The 24,115-nt window shown below is 47.7% G+C and overlaps 2 protein-coding genes across 2 annotated transcripts; both read left to right on the top strand.

Annotated features, from left to right (window-relative positions):
• The first annotated feature begins 659 nt into the window (after positions 1-659).
• Positions 660-1,514, top strand: LOC141041451 (uncharacterized). The gene has a single exon (XM_073507602.1). It carries the CDS (start codon positions 660-662, stop codon positions 1,512-1,514), a length of 855 nt encoding a protein of 284 aa, XP_073363703.1.
• Positions 1,515-19,972: 18,458 nt separating this feature from the next.
• Positions 19,973-23,078, top strand: LOC109749602 (putative disease resistance protein RGA1). The gene has a single exon (XM_020308549.4). It carries the CDS (start codon positions 19,998-20,000, stop codon positions 23,076-23,078), a length of 3,081 nt encoding a protein of 1,026 aa, XP_020164138.3. The 5' UTR covers positions 19,973-19,997.
• Positions 23,079-24,115: the final 1,037 nt, after the last annotated feature.

Here is a 24,115-nt window from a genome sequence, read left to right as displayed (position 1 = left end):
GTGGCGATCCCGGGACGCGGTGCGCATGCGTGCGCGTGGTGAACGCGTCGGGCTCGGCCCGTGGCAGCCTGGGTCGCGTGCGTACGTGAACTGGTGTGTGGGTTGCTAAGACGGACACGCGGGGTGTGGCCGTGCCGGGCACTGGAACCAGTTGCGTCCCGTTGACGTGCGTGCGCGACAGGCGCAGGAGCTGAGGAGCGCGGGGCGTGGCGCAGTGGGCGTCAGGGCTGGGCGAAAGCAGCGGAAGAGCAGCGGCTCGCGCCGAGTCTCCAGGAGATCGTGTACACGCGCGTGGAGCTCGGCGGGCGGGCGTTGCGTGGGCGCTAGCTGCGTCCAGCTGCATGCATGCATGAGTTTGTTAGATGGATCAGGTCAGCTAGCTTAGTGCGTGTGTGTGCCCGTGTATAAGTATTGACCCCGCATGTTGTAGTCTGGTGTGCTGAGTACGTGCTCAGGAGAAAAAGAGAACGCCGTTGGTGCGGCGGGTGGCGTGCGTGCGCCGGAATACTCTTGTGTCCCTGTGTCCTTCTTCTTCCTTCAGTCCTCTTCTTCCTCGAGTGCAGAGAGAGAGAGAGAGGTAGTGCTCCGGTGAGGGAGGGAGAAGGGCGCGGCAACAACAATTGGTATCAGAGCTTCGGTTCGGGCGATCACCGGCGACCATGGCGCTCGTCCCTTATGGCGAAGGCGCAGGCGGATCGGCGTCGATGGCGATGCCGATGCTCACGGTGGACAACTACACCGTCTGGGCGATCAAGGTGCAGGCCATCCTCGACGTGCACACCGTGTGGGAGGCGGTGGCGCCGGGCGATGCAGCAGTGAACGCGCGGAAGGACAAGATGGCGCGCGCGTTGCTGCTCGGAGCGCTACCGGAGGACGTGTTGCTGCAGGTGTCGATGAAGCTCACCGCCAGGGAGGTATGGGACTCCTTGAAGGTGAGGTTCGTCGGTGCCGATCGGGTCCGCGTGGCGAGGCTGGCGACGCTGCGCGGCGAATTCGACCGCCTGAAGATGGCGGATGGCGACGAGCTCGACGTGTACGGCGGGAGGCTCGCGGCGATGGCGGCGAGGTACGCCAACCCCGGGGAGACGCTGGGCGACGCGGCGCTCGTCAAGAAGCTGCTGGATACGGTGCCGGATCAGCTCTTTCCCGTCGTCGCCGGCATCGAGCAGTTCCACGACGTGACCACGATGGCGTTCGACGAGGCGCTTGGGCGGCTGCGCGCGTTCGACGAGCGGGTTCGGCGCCGTCGACAAGACGGCGGCGAGCGCGGGGGTGAGCAGCTCCTCATGTCGGCGGCACAGTGGGCAGCGCGCGAGCGTCGACACGGCGGTGCTCGGGACGACGACGACAACAAGAGCGTGGCATCGAGCAGCGGCGATAACCGGCGCGGGCGCTGCTACAAGTGTGGCGAGCGCGGCCACTTCAAGAGGGACTGCCCCAAGCTGAGGAAGGCGGCAGCGGCGGAGCAGGCGCTGCTGGTGAACGGCAGCGTCGACGACGACGGACTCCTCTAGGCCACGGCGTAGGGGGGGTGTGTTGGGAATAAGCCGTGGCGAGCCCGGGACGCGGTGCGCATGCGTTCGCGTGGTGAACGCGTCGGGCTCGGCCCGTGGCAGCCTGGGTCGCGTGCGTACGTGACCTGGTGTGTGGGTTGCTAAGACGGACACGCGGGGTGTGGCCGTGCCGGGCGCTGGAACCAGTTGCGTCCCGTTGATGTGCGTGCGCGACAGGCGCAGGAGCTGAGAAGCGCGGGGCGTGGCGCAGTGGGCGTCAGGGCTGGGCGAAAGCAGCGGAAGAGCAGCGGCTCGCGCCGAGTCTCCAGGAGATCGTGTACGCGCGCGTGGAGCTCGGCGGGCGGGCGTTGCGTGGGCGCTAGCTGCGTCCAGCTGCATGCATGCATGAGTTTGTTAGATGGATCGGGTCAGCTAGCTTAGTGTGTGTGTGTGCCCGTGTATAAGTATTGACCCCGCATGTTGTAGTCTGGTGTGCTGAGTACGTGCTCAGGAGAAAAAGAGAACGCCGTTGGTGCGGCGAGTGGCGTACGTGCGCCGGAATACTCTTGTGTCACTGTGTCCTTCTTCCTTCAGTCCTCTTCTTCCTCGAGTGCAGAGAGAGAGAGAGGTAGTGCTCCGGTGAGGGAGGAACAAGGGCGCGGCAACATCAATTGGTATCAGAGCTTTGGTTCGGGCGATCACCGGCGACCATGGCGCTCGTCCCTTATGGCGGAGGCGCGGGCGGATCGGCGTCGATGGCGATGCCGATGCTCACGGTGAACAACTACACCGTCTGGGCGATCAAGGCGCAGGCCATCCTCGACGTGCACACCGTGTGGGAGGCGGTGGCGCCGGGCGATGTAGCAGTGCACGCGCTGAAGGACAAGATGGCGCGCGCGTTGCTGCTCGGAGCGCTACCGGAGGACGTGTTGCTGCAGGTGTCGATGAAGCTCACCGCCAGGGGGGTATGGGAGTCCTTGAAGGTGAGGTTCGTCGGTGCCGATCGGGTCCGCGCGGCAAGGCTGGCGACGCTGCACGGCGAATTCGACCGCCTGAAGATGGCGGACGGCGAGGAGCTCGACGTGTACGGCGGGAGGCTCGCGGCGATGGCGGCGAGGTACGCCAACCTCGGGGAGACGCTGGGCGACGCGGCGCTCGTCAAGAAGCTGCTGGATACGGTGCCGGATCGGCTCTTTCCCGTCGTCGCCGGCATCGAGCAGTTCCATGACGTGACCACGATGGCGTTCGACGAGGCGCTTGGGCGGCTGCGCGCGTTCGACGAGCGGGTTCGGCGCCGTGGACAAGACGGCGGCGAGCGCGGGGGTGAGCAGCTCCTCAGGATGGCGGCACAGTGGGCAGCGCGCGAGGGTCGACACGGCGGTGCTCGGGACGACGACGACAACAACAGCGTGGCATCGAGCAGCGGCGAGAACCGGCGCGGGCGCTGCTACAAGTGTGGCGAGCGCGGCCACTTCAAGAGGGACTGCCCCAAGCTGAGGAAGGCGCCAGCGGCGGAGCAGGCGTTGCTGGTGAACGGCAACGTCGACGACGACGGACTCCTCTAGGCCACGGCTTAGGGGGAGTGTGTTGGGAATAAGCCGTGGCGAGCCCGGGACGCGGTGCGCATGCGTGCGCGTGGTGAATGCGTCGGGCTCGGCCCGTGGCAGCCTGGGTCGCGTGCGTATGTGACCTGGTGTGTGGGTTGCTAAGACGGACACGCGGGGTGTGGCCGTGCCGGGCGCCGGAACCAGTTGCGTCCCGTTGACGTGCGTGCGCGACAGGCGCAGGAGCTGAGAAGCGCGGGGCGTGGCGCAGTGGGCGTGAGGGCTGGGCGAAAGCAGCGGAAGAGCAGCGGCTCGCGCCGAGTCTCCAGGAGATCGTGTACGCGCGCGTGGAGCTCGGCGGGCGGGCGTTGCGTAGGCGCTAGCTGCGTCCAGCTGCATGCATGCATGAGTTTGTTAGATGGATCAGGTTAGCTAGCTTAGTGCGTGTGTGTGTCCGTGTATAAGTATTGACCCCGCATGTTGTAGTCTGGTGTGCTGAATACGTGCTCAGGAGAAAAAGAGAACGCCGTTGGTGCGGCGGGTGGGGTACGTGCGCCGGAATACTCTTGTGTCCCTGTGTCCTTCTTCTTCCTTCAGTCCTTTTCTTCCTCGAGTGCATAGAGAGAGAGGTAGTGCTCCGGTGAGGGAGGGAGAAGGGCGCGGCAACCACAATGCCGGCGGCGTGTTCATGAACGCGGTGGTCGCGCCAAGGCTGCCCAATGTGGATGGTCTTTGTTGTGCCGCAACCCGCAAGTACCTCGTAGCGGCGCCGGGCGACCGGCTGATGGTGGTGCTCAAGGTGTCCAAGGAGACCACAGACGAGTACTCCTGCCCTCGGAGGACGTGCGCCTCAGATCTTCTTCCGCGTTGGCGGCCGCTGGCGCTGCATCTGACTGTTCTTACGCACATTTGAAGGTCATTGGCATGCATCGCAGCAACCTAGTTTGGCCTCAATGTCGCCGGCCAGCCGGTACACCTTCACCTCCTTGCGAGTGCTCGACGGTTTTCCTAGGTAAGTTTTTTTTTGTCTTGTTTTGTTTTGTACCGCCTCATCCTTCCACTCAACTGGAGAATATGGGGCTCCGTGGAGTTACATGAAGCTTTGACGAATTAGTCAGGCCTGAGATCACCTGTTTGCCATATGAAATTGAAATTCTGGTCGTGACATGGATCGAGCTGGAGCAGGTATTGGGAAGCCTTATTGTACCTCTTGGAGAAGTGGGGCGGCTTCAGCATCATGATGCTCCAGCCGAAAGACTTCCTCAGGGGTCCCCTGTACTACGTCAGCGGGAACCGCCCGCTGCAGGGGACGTTTACGATAGGTGTCGAGCTGATGTGTCGCTTCTTCTATCACAAGGTCGTCCTCTCCGACTCTGCCGCCATGCTAATCACGGCACCGCACTTAGGCGTCCCGGCCTTCGCCACAGGGGAGGCCGACAGGTGGAGGCTGGCTCCCTCGCGTGACAGGGTCGAGGATGTTGTCCTCTAAAACGGCAAGTACCACTCCATCACCTAGAACGGCGCCATGGAGGCGTGTGGGAGCAGACTGCCAATGCAGGCGGCTTATGGAAGTGCTCAAGGAATCCAAGCCTTTTGCTCTAGCTCGGCCACTGGTTGCAGTGTGCAGCAGCGCTTAGGTAATGTAGTGCAGTTTAGCTCGGTATATGCATGTTGTGCTGATGTTGCTGCGCCTTTGTTTCAACAAATGTTCATGGTTTTGAAAAAAAATTCATGTGTTTTTAAAACTGTTTGGTATTTCCAAATTTTGTCCACATTTTTATAAACTGTTAAGGATTACAAAAATTGTTCACATTTAAAAAAATGTTAGTAATCCCAAAATTCTTCACACTTTTCCAAAAACGTTTTGGAATTTCAAAGTTTGTTCCAAGTTTCCAAAAAAAATTGAGTTTCATAAATTATTTTCTTTTCCAAAAGAATATTCAACATTTCCAAATTCTTCACATTTGTTTTATGAAAAGTTTTGATTTTTTACGGAAATGTTTTTTGTATATGAACGTTGTTGGTTGTTCTCATATAATTCGTGCTATATGAAATCACAAGTAGTTGCTTGGTCGAGTGGCAAGCGGCAAGCAGTCCGTGTCAAGAGTGTGGGGTCCCTAGTTCGAATCCCGGTGATCTGTTTGGCAATAGGCCTCGTACAGGAGGTCTTCGTTCGGGCAAATCCTAAACGGCGCTTTCGGCATCCGTTCCTCCTATTTTTGCAATCGGTCACACACCCTTTCCTCCGTGCTGGGCCGGCCCATCTTCATTTTCATTCGGTTTTCTAAATCTCACAAAACTGCGCGCGTGGGAGTGGTTCGAACCAGTAACCTGTCAGGGAAGCGGGCGCAGATCCATGGTGCATCACCTGTATCTATGGTGAGGCCACCGTGACCGAGAGACAGAAGACTTGGGATTTACTCAGTTTTTTGCGAACGGAGAGCGACCTCCCGTGGATGTGTATTGGAGATTACAATGAAGTGTTGCATCAGAAGGAGCACTTTGGGGTGGGCGAAAGAGATTCCAAACAAATGTGAGGTTTCTGTGAGGCTGTGGACGTGTGTGGTCTGTGTGATTTGGGATTTATCGGCAATGCATGGACCTTTGAGAAAAAGGTTAGGGGTGGTTCTTACACTAGGGTAAGGCTAGACAGGGCTCTGGCGTCTACTACTTGGTGGTCGAGATTTCCTTTTGCTTCGGTTCACCATTTAACAGCGGCAAAGTCAGATCATTGCCCATTGCTTTTGAGAACAACCGAACCAAGCACATGCAATAATGGAAGTGGGACACGTTTGTTCAGATATGAATTGATGTGGGAAAGACACGGGAATTTTTGGGAATTTGTTGAATCCTCGTGGAAGAAAGAAGGCGAAAGTAACTCTTTGAGTGAGCTGCACGCAAAGATGCGAAAGCAACAAAAGCGTCGGGCCCGGATGGCTTCCCTGCCCACTTTTTGCAGCGCCACTGGAATTTGTGTGGGGAAGAAGTGATTAGAGCGGTGCTGAGTATTTTGAACGGGGTAGAAGATCCAGGGGAAGCTAACCATACTCTCATCGTTCTCATTCAAAAAATTAAAGGTGCAACTTCTCTTACCCAATTCCGTCTGATTAGTTTATGTAACATTATTTTGAAGATTGTATCGAAGGTACAAGCAAATAGGCTGAAGGAGATACTGCCGAAAATCATATCAGTAGAGCAGTCGGCGTTTGTACATGGGCGGTTAATTACTGATAATATTATTACGGCGTATGAGTGCCTTCATTTTGTGAAGAAGAAGAGGGCTCGGGGATCTCAGTTCTGTGCTCTCAAGGTGGATATGATGAAGGCCTATGATCGAATTGAGTGGCCATACCTGCGTGCTATCATGCTTGAACTTGGTTTCAATACCAGGTGGGTTGATTTGGTAATGAAAGTTGTCACATCAGTCAACTTCTCAGTGTTATTTAATGGGGAACATACTGGAGATTTTAAACCAAGTAGGGGCATCCGACAGGGCGACCCAATCTCACTTATTTGTTTTCGCTTGCTGCTGAAGGTCTGTCTTGCCTTTTAAGGAACAGGGGGAATTCTGAAAATTTGTCGGGCATCATTGTGGCGCCCACAACACCCCCGGTCAGTCACCTTTTATTTGCAGACGGCAGCTTGCTATTTGCAAAAGCTAGTGTGAAGGGAGCAAAGGAATTAAAAGATGCCATTCAAGTGTACTGCAATGCCCCAGGGCAGATGGTTAATCTCCAAAAAAGCGCTATTCACAGTAAGGGTTGTCCAAATTCTGTAAGAGAAGAGATGAAGGGTGTACTGGAAGTTCCCAATGAATCTCTGAGTGCAAAATACTTAGGTATGCCCACAGACGTGGGCAATTCCAAAAACTGAGGTTTCAAGTATCTCAAGGACAGCCTGTGGGGAAAGGTTAAAGGCCGGATGGAACATAGCAACGGCGGGAAAGGAGGTCTTGATTAAGTCAGTTGCACAGGCAGTCCCAACCTACTCGATGGCATGCTTCAAATTGCCAAGAGGATTGTGTAATGAGCTTAATGCACTTGTGAGAAGTTTTTACTGGAGAAGCAAAAAAGCGAAGAGGAAGACGCACTGGTTTCCTGGGACACACTCACAATGCCTAAGTATATGGGCGGTTTGGGCTTCAGGGATATGGAGTTATTTAACCTGGCCCTTTTAGCACGCCAAGCATGGAAGTGTCTAGTCTCTCTGGAGACTCTAAGTGCGAGGATTTTGAAGGCAGTATATCACCCATCTTCCGATATTTTAGGTGCTGAATTAGGGTCAAGACCATCGCAAATATGGCGCTCGGTGCTCGTGGGTCGGGATGTCCTACGGACTGGACTAATTCGCAGGATTGGAGATGGCCGAACTACTCAGGTTCGGTCGGACAATTGGATCCCAAGGGACGAACGGCGTATACCATATGATGTCCGATCGCATGATTGTCCACAATTGGTTTCAGAATTTTTGAATCAAACAGAAGGCACTTGGGATGTACAAAAACTGGAACAGTACCTTCTGCCAATGGACGTGGACTATATTAAGTCAATCCCGATCAGCACAGTCCCTCGATGATTTTTGGGCATGGCATTTTGAAAGGACGGGTATTTTCACGGTCAGGTCATGCTATAAGATGCTTGTCTCCATCAAGAAGGAGAGGGAAGACTGGTTGGAGGAGCGTCCTGCTACAAGTTCAGCAAAATCTGAGAAAGCTTGGTCAAGTCTTTGGAAGATTAAGGTGCCGGCCAGGGTTAAGACCTTTGCGTGGAGACTTGCACAGAATTCTTTACCTAGTGGGGATGTGCTCAAACACAGGAATATGGCCAAGACTGATGCGTGTGCTATTTGCCACGACGCATACGATAGTTGGAAACATTCACTAGTAGACTGTACCATGGCGAGGTGTCTGTGGACCTTGTGTGATCGACAACTGACACAACATGTGTGCATGTCCGAGTGCCCGGATGCACGTGAGTGGCTTTCTCATCTTATGGAGACGACGTCCTATGAGGAGTTCATTGAGATCTTGCTGATGTTGTGGGCTATTTGGACAGCTAGAAGAAAGGCCATTCATGAATTGGCCAAATGGAGTGTGGTTTGTAGGCCGAAAGACCAGGGCGGCCTCGGTATTCATGACCTGCAGGTCAAAAATGAGGCCCTACTTAGTAAATTGTTGTTCAAACTTCTTACTGAGGATGGTGTTTGGCAAACCATGCTGCGCAATAAGTATATAGGCCAAAAGGCAGTGTCTCAGGTATATTGGAAACCTGGAGACTCACACTTTTGGGCCGGCCTAATGGCGGCAAAGAAACATCTTTTTCGCTTTGGGTCTTTCGCGATAAAGGAAGGGTCAGAGATTCGTTTTTGGGAAGACATCTGGCTAGGCAATGCTAGCCTCCGAGAACAATACCCAGCCTTATACAACATTGCACGCGATAAGAATAATACTATTGCGCAAGTGCTCAGCTCATCCCCGCCAAATATTTCATTCAGGCGGGATTTGATTGGCACCCGACTTATGTCATGGAATAATCTATTGTCCCGTCTGGATTCGATTATCCTGACACAAGGTCGTGATGTGTTTCGCTGGAACCTTACTACATCGGGGTCTTTCACAGTAGACTCTATGTATCGTGCACTCACGCATTCTGAGGTACCAGTGAGTAATAACAAAAAAAATTGGAAAGCGAAGGTACCACTTAAAGTCAAAATATTCATGTGGTATCTCCGTAGGGGAGTTGTGCTAACAAAAGACAACCTCGCACGACGCAACTGGTTGGGGAGTAAGAAGTGTTGTTTTTGTACTCATGACGAGACAATTAAACACCTCTTTTTTCACTGTAAGTTTGCGCGTTTTACTTGGTCAGCCATCCAAATAGCGTCAAATTTGTATCCGCCCACAAGTGTTGCCAATATTTTTGGTCATTGGCTGGATGGTATTTCAAATGCATACAAAATGCTAATAAGGGTGGGAGCGTATGCCTTACTATGGTCGCTTTGGCTATGTAGAAATGATGTTGTTTTTAATGACAAAACTGTTTCTCCTTTGCAGGTTATTTTCCGTTGTACGCACTCGCTTCGTACGTGGTGTACGCTACAACGAGCAGAGTACCAACCGCTATTCAAGGCGGTGTGTACGCTGTTGGAGCAGGTGGCTACGGAGGTTTTTATCCAACATGGATGGCAGCATAATCTCCGGCTCGGTCCACCATCTCTTTCGACATAGGCATAGTGTCGGTCTATGGACTCTACTGTTGCCGAATTGTCGGTTTTTTATATTTCTATTTATCAGACTACTGGTGTTTGGCTGTGTGTATCCAGTTATGCAGAGGCCGGGTGATACTCTTAATGCTTTGTATCAATTTGATGCTACATTTTGAGATAATAAAAGCGCCCTTTATCGAAAAATGAATCGATCTATCAAAGCCCAGTCACTGTAAAAGGCTTTGTTACAAATCTGTTGGGTGAACTACAGCTTATTACTGATCATAAGGAGAAGGCCAAGCCGATGGGGAAACAGTCGCCGGGCTTGAACAAGGCTGCATAGCACCACCGGTTGACTTCATGAAGCTAAATGTCGATGGGGGAGTGGCGAAAGTACAGAACAAAGGAGCAGCAGCGGTGGTATGTCGAAATGCAGATGGAGTGTACCAAGGATCGTCAGCTCGTGTTTATGATGATATAACAGATCCTCCCATGCTTGAGGCTCTTGCTGCGAAGCTATGGCCCTAGCTAAAGACCTCAACATTCAAAAGTTGTGGATTGCATCTGATGCTTCTGTTGTGATCAAGGCGATAAATGAAGGGAGCCGATGCAGCTATAGTTCGGTGCCGAAGGAGATTGACCACAGGCGGCGGGACTTCCAAGTTGTGGAATTTGTCCATGAAGGCAGAGAGTTCAATACACATGTGCATAACCTCGTTAAGTGTTCTCTGTCTTCAGATCACGGTCGGTATGTTTGGCTCTTGAAGCCTTGGGATGTAATAATTGTACCCATTGTCGTTGATTAATAAAGACCGTGGTAATCCTAAAAAAAAGTAACCTCGCTTCTATGTACCCGCTGCACTAAGAGCAAGTATAATAGAGATGAGTCAGCGGGCTATAAGGAATAAACTAGTATATTTCTGCTTAGTTGGAGGAAAGAGAAGAGGAGAGAGAAGGTAAGCGGGCTCTTCGTGAAGAGCCAGCTCTAGCACGTGCTCCTAGGCATTTTGTGAGAATGAAAGGTGGGCTACATAATAAAAAAGTAGTACACTCTTTTGATCTACTATTGTACATGTTGGCTATAAGATGGGTTGTTTATGACATGGCACTGGCTTATAGCCAGCAGCTGGCTATACTATTAACCATGCTCTAACCAACTGGGCACATCAACTGTTGTGTTTTTTTTTTATATCACATCAACTGTTGTGTTTACTTAGAGCTTTTCCTTTCTTTTCTTCTTTCTTTTTTATTCTCTTTTCTTATTTCTTGGAAAGGTTTTCTTTGTTAATATTTGCAGAACAAAACAAAATGAAAATGCTCGGTCATGCTAGGTATGATGGCTACAAATAGGTAGTTCTGGTCGGGCACTGATGATTTGAGTTCTGTTTCCTCATGTGGAGTCCTACACAGATTGTTCTTGCTTGTAAATTCAGGTTACGCCTTGGGAGTGCACTGCCGGACAGAACGCCGTGTCCATCTAGGATGAGCACCTTAGAGCAGAATGTTTTCCCTTTTAACCCATGGGATCCCCATCTCTTCCTCCTCCCTCTTCAACTTCTTCAATCTGCAACACATCTGCAGCCCAAGACTGCCTCGCAGCTCGTCAAATTATCAGCCATCACGGGCAACAGCCAGGGTCATTACGGCCGTGACGTCTGGTCCTTCTACTTTGGATGTTTTAGCCAAGCCCACTGTATTGGAGCGTAGGGCAATACATTGATGCCAATGGCCTTGCATAGCCATGTGCATGTTCGTGGGATGTCTATAAATGATGCTCTTGAGTTAATTTTGGGTCACTATCACATTATCTATGGTGGCAATTTTTTTATCTCTGTCAAAGTCTCCACAAGGCTTCCTTGAAAAAAGAGTATTCACTAGGCATTTGATGAAAATCAAGACAGGCTTGCATGTGAAAAATTGAATAAAAGAAGTTCAGCAGGTACCTTCCGAACCCATATTTGTGTCATTGATTCTTAGTTAATATTCAACTATCCACACCTTGCTCTCTTATGGCTTTAATCCATAAGGTGCTGCTGCACAATTCTGTACTAAAGCAATGGTCATTGATGATGCTACGAAGGCATAGCCTGCCTATTAAGTAGATTTTAAAATATTTCGAAAATATGTTCTCTGAAAATACTCCTCAGTCTATATATCCTTTTATGTTTACTCATTTATAGCATTGTATTTTTTCAAATTTGTATCCAAGAAAATTTACAAAATTATCTCTTAACTATGTATACAACATGTACACTGATTGCCTTACATTTTTAGATTAATTACAGTTCCATGTATTCTATAAAGTGAGTTTACTCCATGCTAATAAAGCTATGTTAAACATAGGGGTTACACTGGACATCATGTATTTTTTTTTATTGTTTGAGGGCAAAAGCGATTTTTATACAGAAGCCATAGCAGTATAAGTACAGTCTGTAGCAACAACACGAGTGCTACAAAGTTTCTGATCTGAAAAAAAAAATTACAATCGGAAAATGTTGAAATTCGCCTTTATATTTGCAAGCTATGGATGTTGTACGGATGGGTGATGCGAGCGCAGAAGCGTTCAGGTACATGTCGACTGCACTGAAGGCCTTGTTGGTTTGTGGTGCACCATTGGCAGAGAAGAGGGATGGTTTGGGCCTCGAGGACCGCCATCAACTTTGCCTGCCGGGAGACTACCTGTCAATGGAGAAGTTGCATTTGTGGGAATCGCAGTGCTGAGCATGAAGACAGTGTTGGCCTCTCTGTCAGTGTGAATGCACTTCAAGGTCTCACTGCTCTGAAGAAGCAGAGAGGTGTCGGCCGATGAATAGCTGGAGAAAGCACTGTATGAGGGACTGAGTAAACAGACGAGGTTTTGCAGCATTTGTTGTCGCGAAGTCCACAAGAGGACAACCTGCCCCTGACCGGGGGGATGCCCCAAGCAAACCACGGAAAGCCGAGGAAATGCAAGAACTATGGTATGCAAGGGCAGTGCCGGAACACATGCACACGCCGCGCGGTGGTGCTCAAAATAAGATGGGATAGTTAAAATTTTAATTCTGAAACTTGTACTCTGAGGATTCTCTCGTGTGTTTCAGTGAGCAATGCTCTACCCTTGTGTTCCTCCAGTTCGTGGCATGAGACCTACTATACCATTGAGTAAACTTTGTTGTCGTTCATCAGTGGATTTGTTGAATTGATAAATTTTCTTGGGGGCCGTCAGTGTTTGTATGAAGCTATGCTACGCATGTAACACTTGCGAGTTTGCATTTGATGCCTGCTATCGAATATTCTGTAGCTTGCATGGAGTGATAATGGGATTCAAAATTTGAACTGCTGGATGAGTAAATGTGATGTCTGAAGAACTAGTTGTGCACCGTGTAATTCTTCCGTGCCCTGGGGATGACTCAGGCTGGCACGGAAGATTGACTGGGCCGTGTCCCAGTAAGTTGTTCCGCCTCTGACTTGACGCCTGTCGTTGCAATTAATGGGCCAAAGCCCTTGGATTTTTTTACCAGCGATACATCAGGTATACATACATAAATAAAACCGTGGGCACGCATCTTCATAAGATCGGACGGGGAGGATTTAGGGTTCAGCTGAGCCTGGGCTCAGAATCGAATATCCCTTCCATATTGTCCTTTATACTCCCTCCGTCTGAAAAAATTTATCCCTCAAATAGATGTATTTAGCATCAAGTCTTTTCGGACAGAGGGAGCATGTTTATTAGTAAGGAGGTTGTAGTGAAGCAGGTGGGTGCCGGCCAACCATGCAGGTTGGTCCGCCCCTAACCTGAGCGCGTGGGCCACTTTCCGCCTAATCCACCTACTATCTTCCACATCTCCAATCATTCGTTTAGCCCGTCGCCAATTCAATCATTGACTTCTAATTGCCTTCGCTAGATGTACGGGCAACACAGCGCCTGACCCTCATGGCGGACCAAAGGCGTACAGCGGAGAAGCCGGGGTTGTCTCGTTGCCTGCGCTGCGGAGTCTGAGGAGGTAATTCTTCTGCTGCTACTGATGCTTGTCATGTACTATATGTTCTTCAAAAATACGTAGTGGAACCTCCTGTTCTATCAACAATTGTAGTCAGTTAGTTAGTTACTGGCTGGCGTACGTTGGCATCCCGTCTTCTCTCTTTCGATAGGATAACTATATATATGGCCTGGCTTCAGTTCAACCTACTATATCTAACCTATTGGAGATTTGCAGCACAGCTGCTGCTGCTTTCCTGCGATCAAACTGTCACATAGCTCCTTCAGTTTTATTTAGATTCATGCTAACGAACCCGGCTGGTTCTTCTGGCTGCTGATATTGGTCGGCCCACCACGAGGCGAGGCAAAATCGTTCGCCAGCACACCTGTAAGTACGTACACCACTAAGAAAAAACTGTACGTGCATACGTTCAAAACATGTACGTACGTTGTTCAACGGTTGACTGGTCGACGGACTTTTTTATAAAATATATCCGAAAAAAGTGTGAATTCAAAAAAAGTTCATGAAATTGAAAAACGCTTCATGAATTTGAAAAAAAGGTTCCCGTATTCGGAAAAGTTCACGGTGATCTGAAAAAAGGTTCACAAATTTTAAAAATGTTCACGGATTTTTAAATAGTTCATGAATTTTTAAAAAGTTCATCAAATTTGGAAAAAAAATCATTGAATTTGAAAAACTTCATCGAATTTGAATATTTTTTCATCTAATTTTAAAAAGTTCATCAATTTAGACAAAAAAGGTTCACGATTTTTTTTAAACTGCTCATTAAAGAAAACAAAAAAGGATGAGAAAAAAAGAAATAGGAAATAAAATCGCGGGCACATGCTCTGCGATGAGTCATCACCCCTTGGGGTGCCTTTGACGTCTTCCAAGGCCTCGTGGAGATCGTTGAAGAGGTTGGTGGGGTCGACAACCTATGTGCCATCTTCGGCTATCTTGTCCGTGTGTTCGTTGACGCGGCGGCTACGCTTCTCACGCTCTCCCTGCTGGAGTACGTCACTTAAAAAATTTGTGCTCGACTACAGTCGCACTTCGACCCGGACGCTAACCCCTCCACCGTCCGGAGCGCCCTCCTCAACTTCATCTCCTCTGTGACCTGCCTCTTGTGCCCTGCGTCGAGGTTGCTGCCGCGATCGATGGTACGGAGCCGGTCTGGGTCCATGAAGCCAGCACGATCAAGATCCGAGTGTGTTGCAAGAGGACCATCGACAAGGCTTTTAACATAAAATGGACCATCGATCAAGAGTACCGTCGATCGACAAAGGCTTCCAAGTTGTACAGAGCCGGTCTGGGTTCATTTAACTTGCAAGAGGATCAAGATCCGAGCTTGAAGGGAAAGGAGCCCACGGGGAGAGAGACAAGGAAGGCTCACGCCATGAAGGTCAAAGCTATGTGTGACTCACTGTTGGCTTGCTCCAAGAAGATCAGCGGCGTTGTCTCCAGCTGCAACGTCCTCGAAATATCAGACTCACACCTCTATCCTGAAGGTTTATCAACTAACTTGTTTCGTCAATTTTCCAATAGTGTTGCTTATCTGTCTCCTAGGGATAGTTTTTGGAACATTTGCCATGTCGCTACCTATTAGGTGTTATATACACTAGGTGAACCGTTGCACCAATTGCCGTAGAGACCAACTGCAACCTGCAAGTTAAACTAACTGTATGAAACATAAATTGAAGTTAAGTGAACTATTTGAAGAGACCAAATAACCAACTACAACTTGGAAGTTAAATGAACTATTTGAAATATAAAATGGAAGTCAAGTGAAAACTGACCAATATCAACCTAGACAGTTTATGAAAAGATGATTTGTTGCACCATTGGCACAAAGACCAACTTCATCAAAGAAGCGTAGCATCTAATGCAACCAAAAATTTAGGTGCAGGGGTGCCTTTCGAGATCAATTGCCCTATCGTGCTGATACGCGGCCATTCCGAGCTAGGGTTGCCCAACTAGACTCATAGGAGTCCCACTACATTGGAACGAAGTCAAGCTAGTCATTTTAATGAGTTGTAAAACATACATCCCGGTGGATACAAACAGGTGGAGGTTCGTTGCACTGTGTCGTCGAATTGTATCTAATCATGCTCGTCGATGTATTTTATTCGGTTGCTTGATTTTGAGAGTTGGATCGTGACAGGCACCTTTCATGTGCTTCCGTCTGTGTGTTTCTGTTCGGAGTCCATCCAATTCTTCCCCAATACGAATGGCGCTGCGCAATCCCGTTTTAATGTGTACGGGCCATTGCGTTCTATGTAGTAGTTTCTTATCGTTTTCTTCTTTAGTTCTGGGCGCTACTGGATCTTTCGGTAACCTTCTCTCTACATGGGATTTTGAAGCCAATAGGCAGGGGCTATGCGCGGCCATCTTGTGTATTCTTGTGGCCCTGTTCGGTTTCTATCATGGAGATGGGAAAGGAAGAACAGGTGGTGGTTACGGAAGTAATGGTGGTGATGGCTCGTCAACGGCGGCTTCCCATGGCTAGGCCCGACAAGGACACCTCCTTCAGTGGATTCATTCTCGGCCTTCCTTCAAGGTTGATGGAGAAGTACTTCGAAAAGCGGTCGCCTTAGTGCGCATATCAAGCTTATTCGGCACGAGCATTCTGAGATGCTAAGCGACACTGACATGCCATAGCCTCTATGGGACTCAAATAACCTTTTGTACCATGGAAAGGTTTGCACTCCAGCATACACACGCATAGCCGGTCAGCAAACCCCTCGTGACTACACCCACTTTTACTTGTGTTCTGTTAGGCGGCGCCTCGCGGACTGTACCGTGATTTCTCTACTGATTGCATGTCGTCCGCCTCACATTGCATTTCTATCAGGGATACAAAGGCCAGTTGACCTGAACCTGGTGCTTTTTATTTACGCCACCAATAGAGAAAGTTGAATGCATGCATCAACAAAAGCCCAAGGATTACATATAAAACAATGAAAGTCAGGATCAATTTGATTAAAATGAAATCGGGTCAAGCAAAACGCCTAAGGATTTCCCTAAAAATGATTAAAATCGAGTGCTTCTCGTGCGAATAGGGTGTCGTCTTGCACCGAGTAGACTCCCTTTTGCGATTGCCACGAGACCAACCACTGTTCAAGCTCCAAGACAAGAGAGGCCAGCACAACCGGAGATAACGCCCGACCAATGTTCGGCGTAACCACCCCTCATCACTGCTCAATTTATCCTCGTTTCCAAATCTGCACTTGTTGTTTTTTTGACAATAGTAAGTTGTCAATCCTATTAACCCTCAGGAATTTAGCTTGAGCATGAAGTGACACATTTCACTGTTTGAGTTTGAAACTATTGTTTTAAAAAACAATAATTATTTAGTAACACTAATATTTCTTGAATAATTAGTTTGACCATTGTTTGACCACAGTTTGACCATAGTTTGACCAGATTTGACCAAAATTCAAAAAAACTGAAATAATTATTTAGTAACACTAATATTCTAGAATAATTAGTTTGACCACAGTTTGACCAGATTTGACCAAAATTCAAAAAAACTGAAATAATTATTTAGTAACACTAATATTCTAGAATAATTAGTTTGACCACAGTTTGACCAGATGTGACCACATTTTTTCCAAAAAAAAATTGAAACTATATTTTTTTTTGTTACTAGTGGCGCACCTAGCAAATGGTGCGCCACTAGTAAGTTTGAAATTTTTTCGATTTTTTTCCACTCTAGATCTTAAAAGCCCCGTAACTTTTTTTCGTATAAAAAACTTTTTAATCCGAGTTCGCATGCAAAAGTTATGCCCATTTTACAAATTCCAGAGAGGTTTTGCAAATAAAGTCGAAATTCATATTTGTAAATTTGCCCAACAACTAGACCACATCACATGGGAAACTTATTTATTTTATTTTTTTGACATTTACATCATTTTCTTTTGTTTTTCCTAAAACTGAAAAGGCGGTCCGGAGGGGGGTGGTAGAGTTTGAAAAATGAGACCTTTAGTACCAGTTCGTACCACGAACCGGTACTAATGCCTCAAAGCCCATTAGTACCGGTTGGTGGCAACAACTCTTGGTGCCACCAACCGGTACTAATGGGCAGCACACCCTTTAGTCCCGATACGTGGCACCAACCGGGACTAAAGGTCCTAGGTGAACCGGGACTAATGCCTTAGCCGCACGAACCGGGACAAATGCTCACATTAGTCCCGGTTCGTGACTGAACCGGGACTAATGTGAATACTGCCCTGTGACCAAAGCCCTGTTTTCTACTAGTGCTACATTGATACTGAAACTTAGCAACTAGGTTAACTTCTCATGAAATTATTAAATAAAATCATCTTACAGGCACTTTTAGGGGAAATTTTAAACTAAATGCAGCTATGTTCTAATTTTCTTGACGTCCCACATTATTTAGTATTGTACTCGATACTATTTTTTTTTGCACCACATAGTTTTATTTTGTAAGTTACCTTGCCCCCCCCCCCTACCTAAATCCTGGCTCCGCCCCTGCATACAACTCGATCATTCCAAGCCTGGGTATTGACTGAGTAGACTCGTCCTTATGCGTGCGCCATGAGACCAACCTCTATTCAAGCTCCAGGACAAGCGCTCTTTCGAACAAACGGCCAAGACACACCAGCCGGTCACACCATAGGGAAAAGGCCATAGGTAAGTGACTTATCTAGGGCATTTTTTTGACCTACCAGAAATTATTACCAAATTATTATATTCGCTCGAGCACACCACACGACTAGCAAAACACGCGGTTCGTCAGCGGCAGCAGGAAAGACACCGCCAGGCCCGTCCGGGCACGTCTTCCCGCGCAAGAAATAGCGCCGTTCCTCACCTGCAGGCACGCTCGACGCCACGCAATGATAGTGGGATCGGCCAGGACTTCGCGAGTAGGTGCTCCTAGCCGGCTCGTTTGGGTCCGACCTGTCCAGGCAGATCGGATCGCGGCCAAACCAACCAGCTGCGGCTAAGACGCCGCCAGGTGGGATCGGCCAGGACTTCGCGAGTAGGTGCGAACACACCCAATGCGGCCCAATGAAAAGGTGGTCCTGGGCGTGCTCGATGGTCCACCCGTCATGGACCCACCCAGGTGGGTCTCCCGTGGGCGAGCCATCGTGGCAGACGCCACCAGGCAGGCTTGGCTAGCCCATGGCGTGCAGGAGGGTGCACGATGGCCTCTGCCCAATGACGGTGGCCCCGGGCTGGCACGAGGTCCACCCGTCATGGACCTCCCAGCCGAATCACCCGGGCGCGAATAGTACGGGCAGATCGGATGTCTTGTGTCGGCCGAGGGTGGCTCCAGCGGCACACCAGCAGTCAACGGATGGCCAAGAGGCGCTGCTCGCCCGTGGAGAGCCCAAGGAGGTGGGTACTCCGCCATCCTTTATAGGAGTAATACTAGGTGGTACCTTGTTGACCTTACCTATTTGACTTATTTCTTAATCCCCCACCCACCACACCAAAAAAGCAAATGGAAACTTCACACTTGGCTTTTATTGCGCTGGCCTCTAATGATCTGACATATGTAAGTTTGATATTCTATTTAAACAACATATAATGCAGTCATGAAGAAAATAGGTTCTTCTCTGCATTTTCATTAAGGAGTATTAGACTTTTTTGCCACTGGGTTTTGCATGCATATTCTTTTTTTGTCATTACTGTCTATCTGGCATGAAGGACAGGCCTGGGGCAGTGGTGAAGTACTCCCCACCTGTGCCAAGAGGTCCTTGGTTCGACACAATTTCTCAGCATTGCATGGTGCAGGGGTACCGCTTGCCTCGTATAATCTTTCCTGAGACCCCACCTGATGGCTAGCCACCTGATGTGGGAGATTCTAGCATTTTTTTGAGTAACTGGGGAGATTCTAGCAGGTCTGTCCTTTACTGTCTATCTGGTATGCCCGTATGTGGGCTAAAACGTGAAACGAGGCAATCAGGAGATGGGCTTAGTGCAAAGAGGAATGCTTCCCTTCAATAAGTATATAATATAGTTGTATATGTTGTACTCCCTCCATCCCAAAATGATATTTGACACTATTACATTTTGGTGCTTACTAGTTCAGACATGAGACGTTTGCCCCGCTATAGCCTTTGAGAGCTCTCCTGCTAAAGCTATGCACTTTTAACGGTAAATGGAAAATGACGCTAATAGCCCGCTATTTCCCGCTATGGCGCTAAATTTGGAGTCATTTAGCCCGCTAAGCCGCTATACAAAACCATGATTTTTATTATTTTTTTGTTCTTGCTTATGATATATATGATGCATTGATGCGAACTTGGTTATTGAATTAGGATACCTGATTGGTGCTAGGGTTTTGATATGCGAACATGTGTATATGTCAAGTATATGCAATATATCATATATGATGCCTGAGTGTATACTTATATTTTCTATTCTTCTTGATTTAAGGAAAATGCTAAATGAGGCATAGCTTCGGCTATAGCTCCACTGTAGCTCCGCTATAGCTTTTCATAGTTCTGGACAAGGCACCGCTAAATGGTATAGCCCGCCATTTAAAACAACTTAACTGCAGAAATACACCAGTAGGCCTGTGAGATCAGCAGCGTACGCATCGCCATTGCCTTTATTTCGGCCGGAGTGGATCCCCACGATCACTCACTGACCAAATACAAATAAGAAGCATCTCTCCACCAACAGGCCATCAAATCAGCAAATAAACAAGGTAATTTAATCTTCATGCCGTCTCTTCCTATTCTAGATGATTGCCTGTTTTCGATGTCAGACTCTTTGAACTAAGCTTAATGTTGTTTATACGATTTCAACAGTGCTCAGTTATAGCCATGGCTTTGGCAATATTCAATGAGTATGCTGGGGTCCTTTCCAACGTCAATGCATGTCGTGAATTCTTCAGTTGGACGGCATCAGTTATAACGGCCACTCGTTCTTTACGGAACACCTCAGAGTTGCCAAATGAAGACAAGACTGAAGAGCAAATTGAGCGGTTGAAGGATGATCTTTGGAAGCTGGAGACAACATTGCCCAAGATGCTTGACCTCATTGATCGGGTCGAGTACCAAAGCCATAAGAAACAAGCGGCTGATCTCCTCCCGCATATTAAGAATGCAGTCTTCGAAGCGGAGGACCTGCTTGATGAGCTTGATTATGACGCACTCAGGTGGAAACTTGAGTGCAGCAAGAATTTGGGGCCAGATCAATTGCATGATACCTGTCTGGGATTCTACGACAGTGTCAGATCCAATGGCTACATCAGAAAAGTCAACAGAGTTCAGAAAAACCTAGATCATGTCCATAAGCAGTCCATGGAAATGGGCTTGCACCAAGCACAACTGAAGTTTGATAAATCAGTTAGGCCAGAAACAACTTCCAGCTTTAATGAGGGAAAAATGCTTGGTCGCAAAAAAGAATTGAAGAAGTTGGTTGAAACACTAGGAGTTCGTGCCCCAAAGAGGGAAAGGACTGAAAGCAAAGCAAGAATGACAGAGTTGCCTGTTTTGTCAATTGTTGGGATGGGAGGTGTTGGAAAGACAACAATGGCCCAACACATATGCAAGGATACAAATGTAAAGACAGATTTTGGCCCCCAAAATATAATTTGGACATGTGTTTCAGATGACTTTGACATTAAAAGGTTAACGAAAGAGATTATAGAGCACCTGGGAGGTGATGCGTCATCTAATAATCTGAATGTTCTTGAGAGAAAACTAAAAGGCTGTGTCAAGTCCAAAAAGTTTTTACTTGTCCTTGATGACATGTGGGATGATGTCTTGAAGGATCATGGGGTGGGATGGAACAGTTTTTGTGCATCTTTGAAATATGGTGCTGAAGGAAGTAGGATTTTGGTCACCACTAGATCTCCCGAGGTTGCTAAGCTAGTTAGCCTTATGAATATTTACGAGTTAAAGGGCTTACAAGCTGGGGTATTCTGGGATTTATTCAAATCTTGCACATTTGGATCCACAAATGCTTGCAACAACCGGGAGTCATTGGAGTGCATTGGTGAAAAAATTGTTCCAAAGCTGAAGGGCTCCCCATTGGCTGCCAAGACTATTGGACGCTTGCTGAGAATGGATCTAAGTACAACACATTGGAAAAATATAATGGAAAGTGAACTCTGGCAACTTGAACAAACGGAGACTGATATTCTGCCAGCCCTTCGACTGAGCTATATGTACCTACCACAGAAATTGAAGAGAGGCTTCTCAATTTGTGCAATGTTTCCCAAGGATCACAAATTTGTGAAGGATTTTCTAGCTGATATTTGGATTGCACAAGGATATGCGTCAGGGCCCAAAGAAGCATCACTGTGCTTTGATGCCCTTGCAAATCGTTCATTCTTTCAGAAAGCATCGCCGCATAGTGTTAAGTATGTCATTCATGATCTGATGCATGATACGGCACAACTAGTCTCAAAGGATGAGTGCTTCATTATAAAGCATGCTAGTGACCTTGATAAAGTTCCTTCAAAAGTCCGTCATCTGTCAATATTCACAAACGGAGATGTTAAGTGTTCTGAATTGAAGAGCATATGTAGCAAGAAAAATTTGAGGTCTCTAGTGTGTGATGAATCATATAGCAAATCAAAAGATTTTGAGCCTGTGGTAAACTATTGGTTCAAGGAACTATTGAAAATCCGTGTATTGAGTTTTAAACTTTCCAAAGGAGGACAGCTACCTGAGAGCATGGGCAACTCAAAGCATCTGCGTTACCTAGGTTTACATGGAAGTTGTACTTTGAGCACATTCCCTTCATCAGTTTGCCATCTGCATCATCTCAAAGTTATAGACTGTCGCAGCTGTGTGATTGAAAGGTTTCCTCCAGGCTTCAGTGATATCCTCAGCTTAGAGAAAATTAATTCAAAGGGGCTTTCTTATAACAAGGACAACTCTGGCAAGCTCTGCCTAAAATGGCGCTGTATGAAGACGATGGAAAATCAGATCGAAATGTTACCTCACTGGAAGCTCCAACATTTGAATGTAGACTTTTACGGAGGCGAATCTTGTCCTAGCTGGCTCCAGCCCAACCTTCTACCAAGGCTAAGTTTCCTTGGATTTTATATGTGTCACCACTTGAAGAGCATTCCATTTTTATTCCCGTTAGAGAGGTCACTTGACAATACAGCATGTTCAAACAACGTCAATCGTCTTGAAGAGTTGATCATAATGGGTTGTAGTCGAATCAATTGGCAAGGCTCGGTGGTCTTACCTACTTCTCTTAGAAAGCTAGTCCTTCATAATTCGGGCTATTCCATGGATCACTTGGTGAGCCGCTTCCTTGACCTCACTTCCCTCACTTTTTTATATATAAAGAACTGTGAATCCTTAACATCTATTCCCCTGCACGTGTGGAGAAGCAATCTTCCATCTCTGGAGGAACTAGATATTCGTTCTTGTGAAAACCTTTCTTCAATAGTCTCTGAAGCAAGTACCAGCAGCAGCAGTGTTACAGGATTCTCATCTCTTGCTAAGATACGTATTGAGAGGTGCTGCAAATTATTGACCTTTGATGAATTGCTGAAGCCAGATTGTGTACCTGCTGTGAAGATCGTCGCGGTTTCCGATTGTAGAATGTTGATGTCCCTCTCTGTTGATAGGCTCGACTGGTTGCAGACTCTGGAGATTTCAGATTGCTATTTCAAGTTGAATTCGCAGAGGGTAATGATAATACCATCCTCTCTTAAGCAGCTCTATTTGTCGACTTGTGACGGCATAGAATCCATCAACCTCGCGAATAGCCAGTTGGGAAGTTCTCCATTACTGGAGGTACTTAGCATTAAGAACTGTCGAGGCCTCAAGTCCATTGGTGGTGCAGCAGCTGTTGATAAAATAAAGAAAGTGAATATACAGGAGTGTCCCGAGCTCAATGAGATACAACAGCCCCTCTGTCGCTGGTATGTACAATGACGGGCAATTGAATTACTGTATGCACACCATTTGTTGTTTAGAATTTATCCTTAGAGATATCTCCTGAAAAAAACAGATTTGGACCTTTGAGCTCATTAACCTTTTTCATTTGTCTAGAGCCTGGTTGGCACTGCTGCTAATGAGATCAGAACTTGGCACCAAATACATGGGAAGAGGAACTTAACAGTGGGTCCAGGCTGAACGAGATTCAACAGGCACTCTGGATCGCTGGTATGTGCAATGACGGGTAACTTAATTATTGTACGCACACCATTTGTTCTTTAGGAACTATCCTTGGGTACCTGCATGTTAATCTCCCAATGTCGCTTCTGAAAAAAATAGATTGACATCCTTCATCTCGTTAACTTTTTTCATTTGTCTTGCCTGGTTGGCACTAGGAGGGTACAAAGGCGAAGGGTGGCGGCTTGCATGAGAACATGCTGTTGAAGGAGTGCGAGGAAAATAAATATGAGTGTGTTGCGTGCTAGTTTTGGTGGAGAGATTATATTTACAATCCCTATGGTCAGCTTATTTGCCGTATATCTTCTTGAACGTAGCAATTTGTTATGGCAAAACAATGTGTGACTGAGAACATGACAATTGCTTGTTATTTATTTGTAACTTGTAATATGAATTGAAGTACTATGTATGGTTGTTCAAATGTAATGGCAAAGTAAATTTGTAACTCCGGAGATATAGTAGCCAAGTCTTGTCCTGGACGATCTTGATGAAGAGGAGAGGGCTACAAGGAGCTGGCGATACATCTTTTCGGGGATGCCATGGATTGTAAAGAGGTTGAAGGTCACGTACTCATGTCAACGCTGTCGTGAGGACGTTGAAGATGTTTGGACATGAAACAAGGGTTAGCAAAAATACCTTAGGCGACATCTTCACCAGAGTGTTGGACAATTGCGTATCAACACCTTCTTTATTTTGCAACTGCCTTAGCTCCACCAAATGAAACTAGGTATGGAGAATCCTCAATCACCAATTCTTTAACTGATACAAGATTACGATGCCAAATGTCGCTTGGAATG

The sequence above is a fragment of the Aegilops tauschii genome, chromosome 2, assembly GCF_002575655.3.
Source record: "Aegilops tauschii subsp. strangulata cultivar AL8/78 chromosome 2, Aet v6.0, whole genome shotgun sequence".
NCBI lineage: Eukaryota > Viridiplantae > Streptophyta > Magnoliopsida > Poales > Poaceae > Aegilops > Aegilops tauschii.
The sequence above is the reverse complement of the archived record's forward strand: the minus strand, read 5'-3'. Positions and strand labels throughout refer to the sequence as shown.

Bases quoted from the DNA above. Each gene is read 5' to 3' on its own strand.
- LOC109749602 (XM_020308549.4), top strand. From the start codon at position 19,998: ATGGCTTTGGCAATATTCAATGAGTATGCTGGGGTCCTTTCCAACGTC.
- LOC141041451 (XM_073507602.1), top strand. From the start codon at position 660: ATGGCGCTCGTCCCTTATGGCGAAGGCGCAGGCGGATCGGCGTCGATG.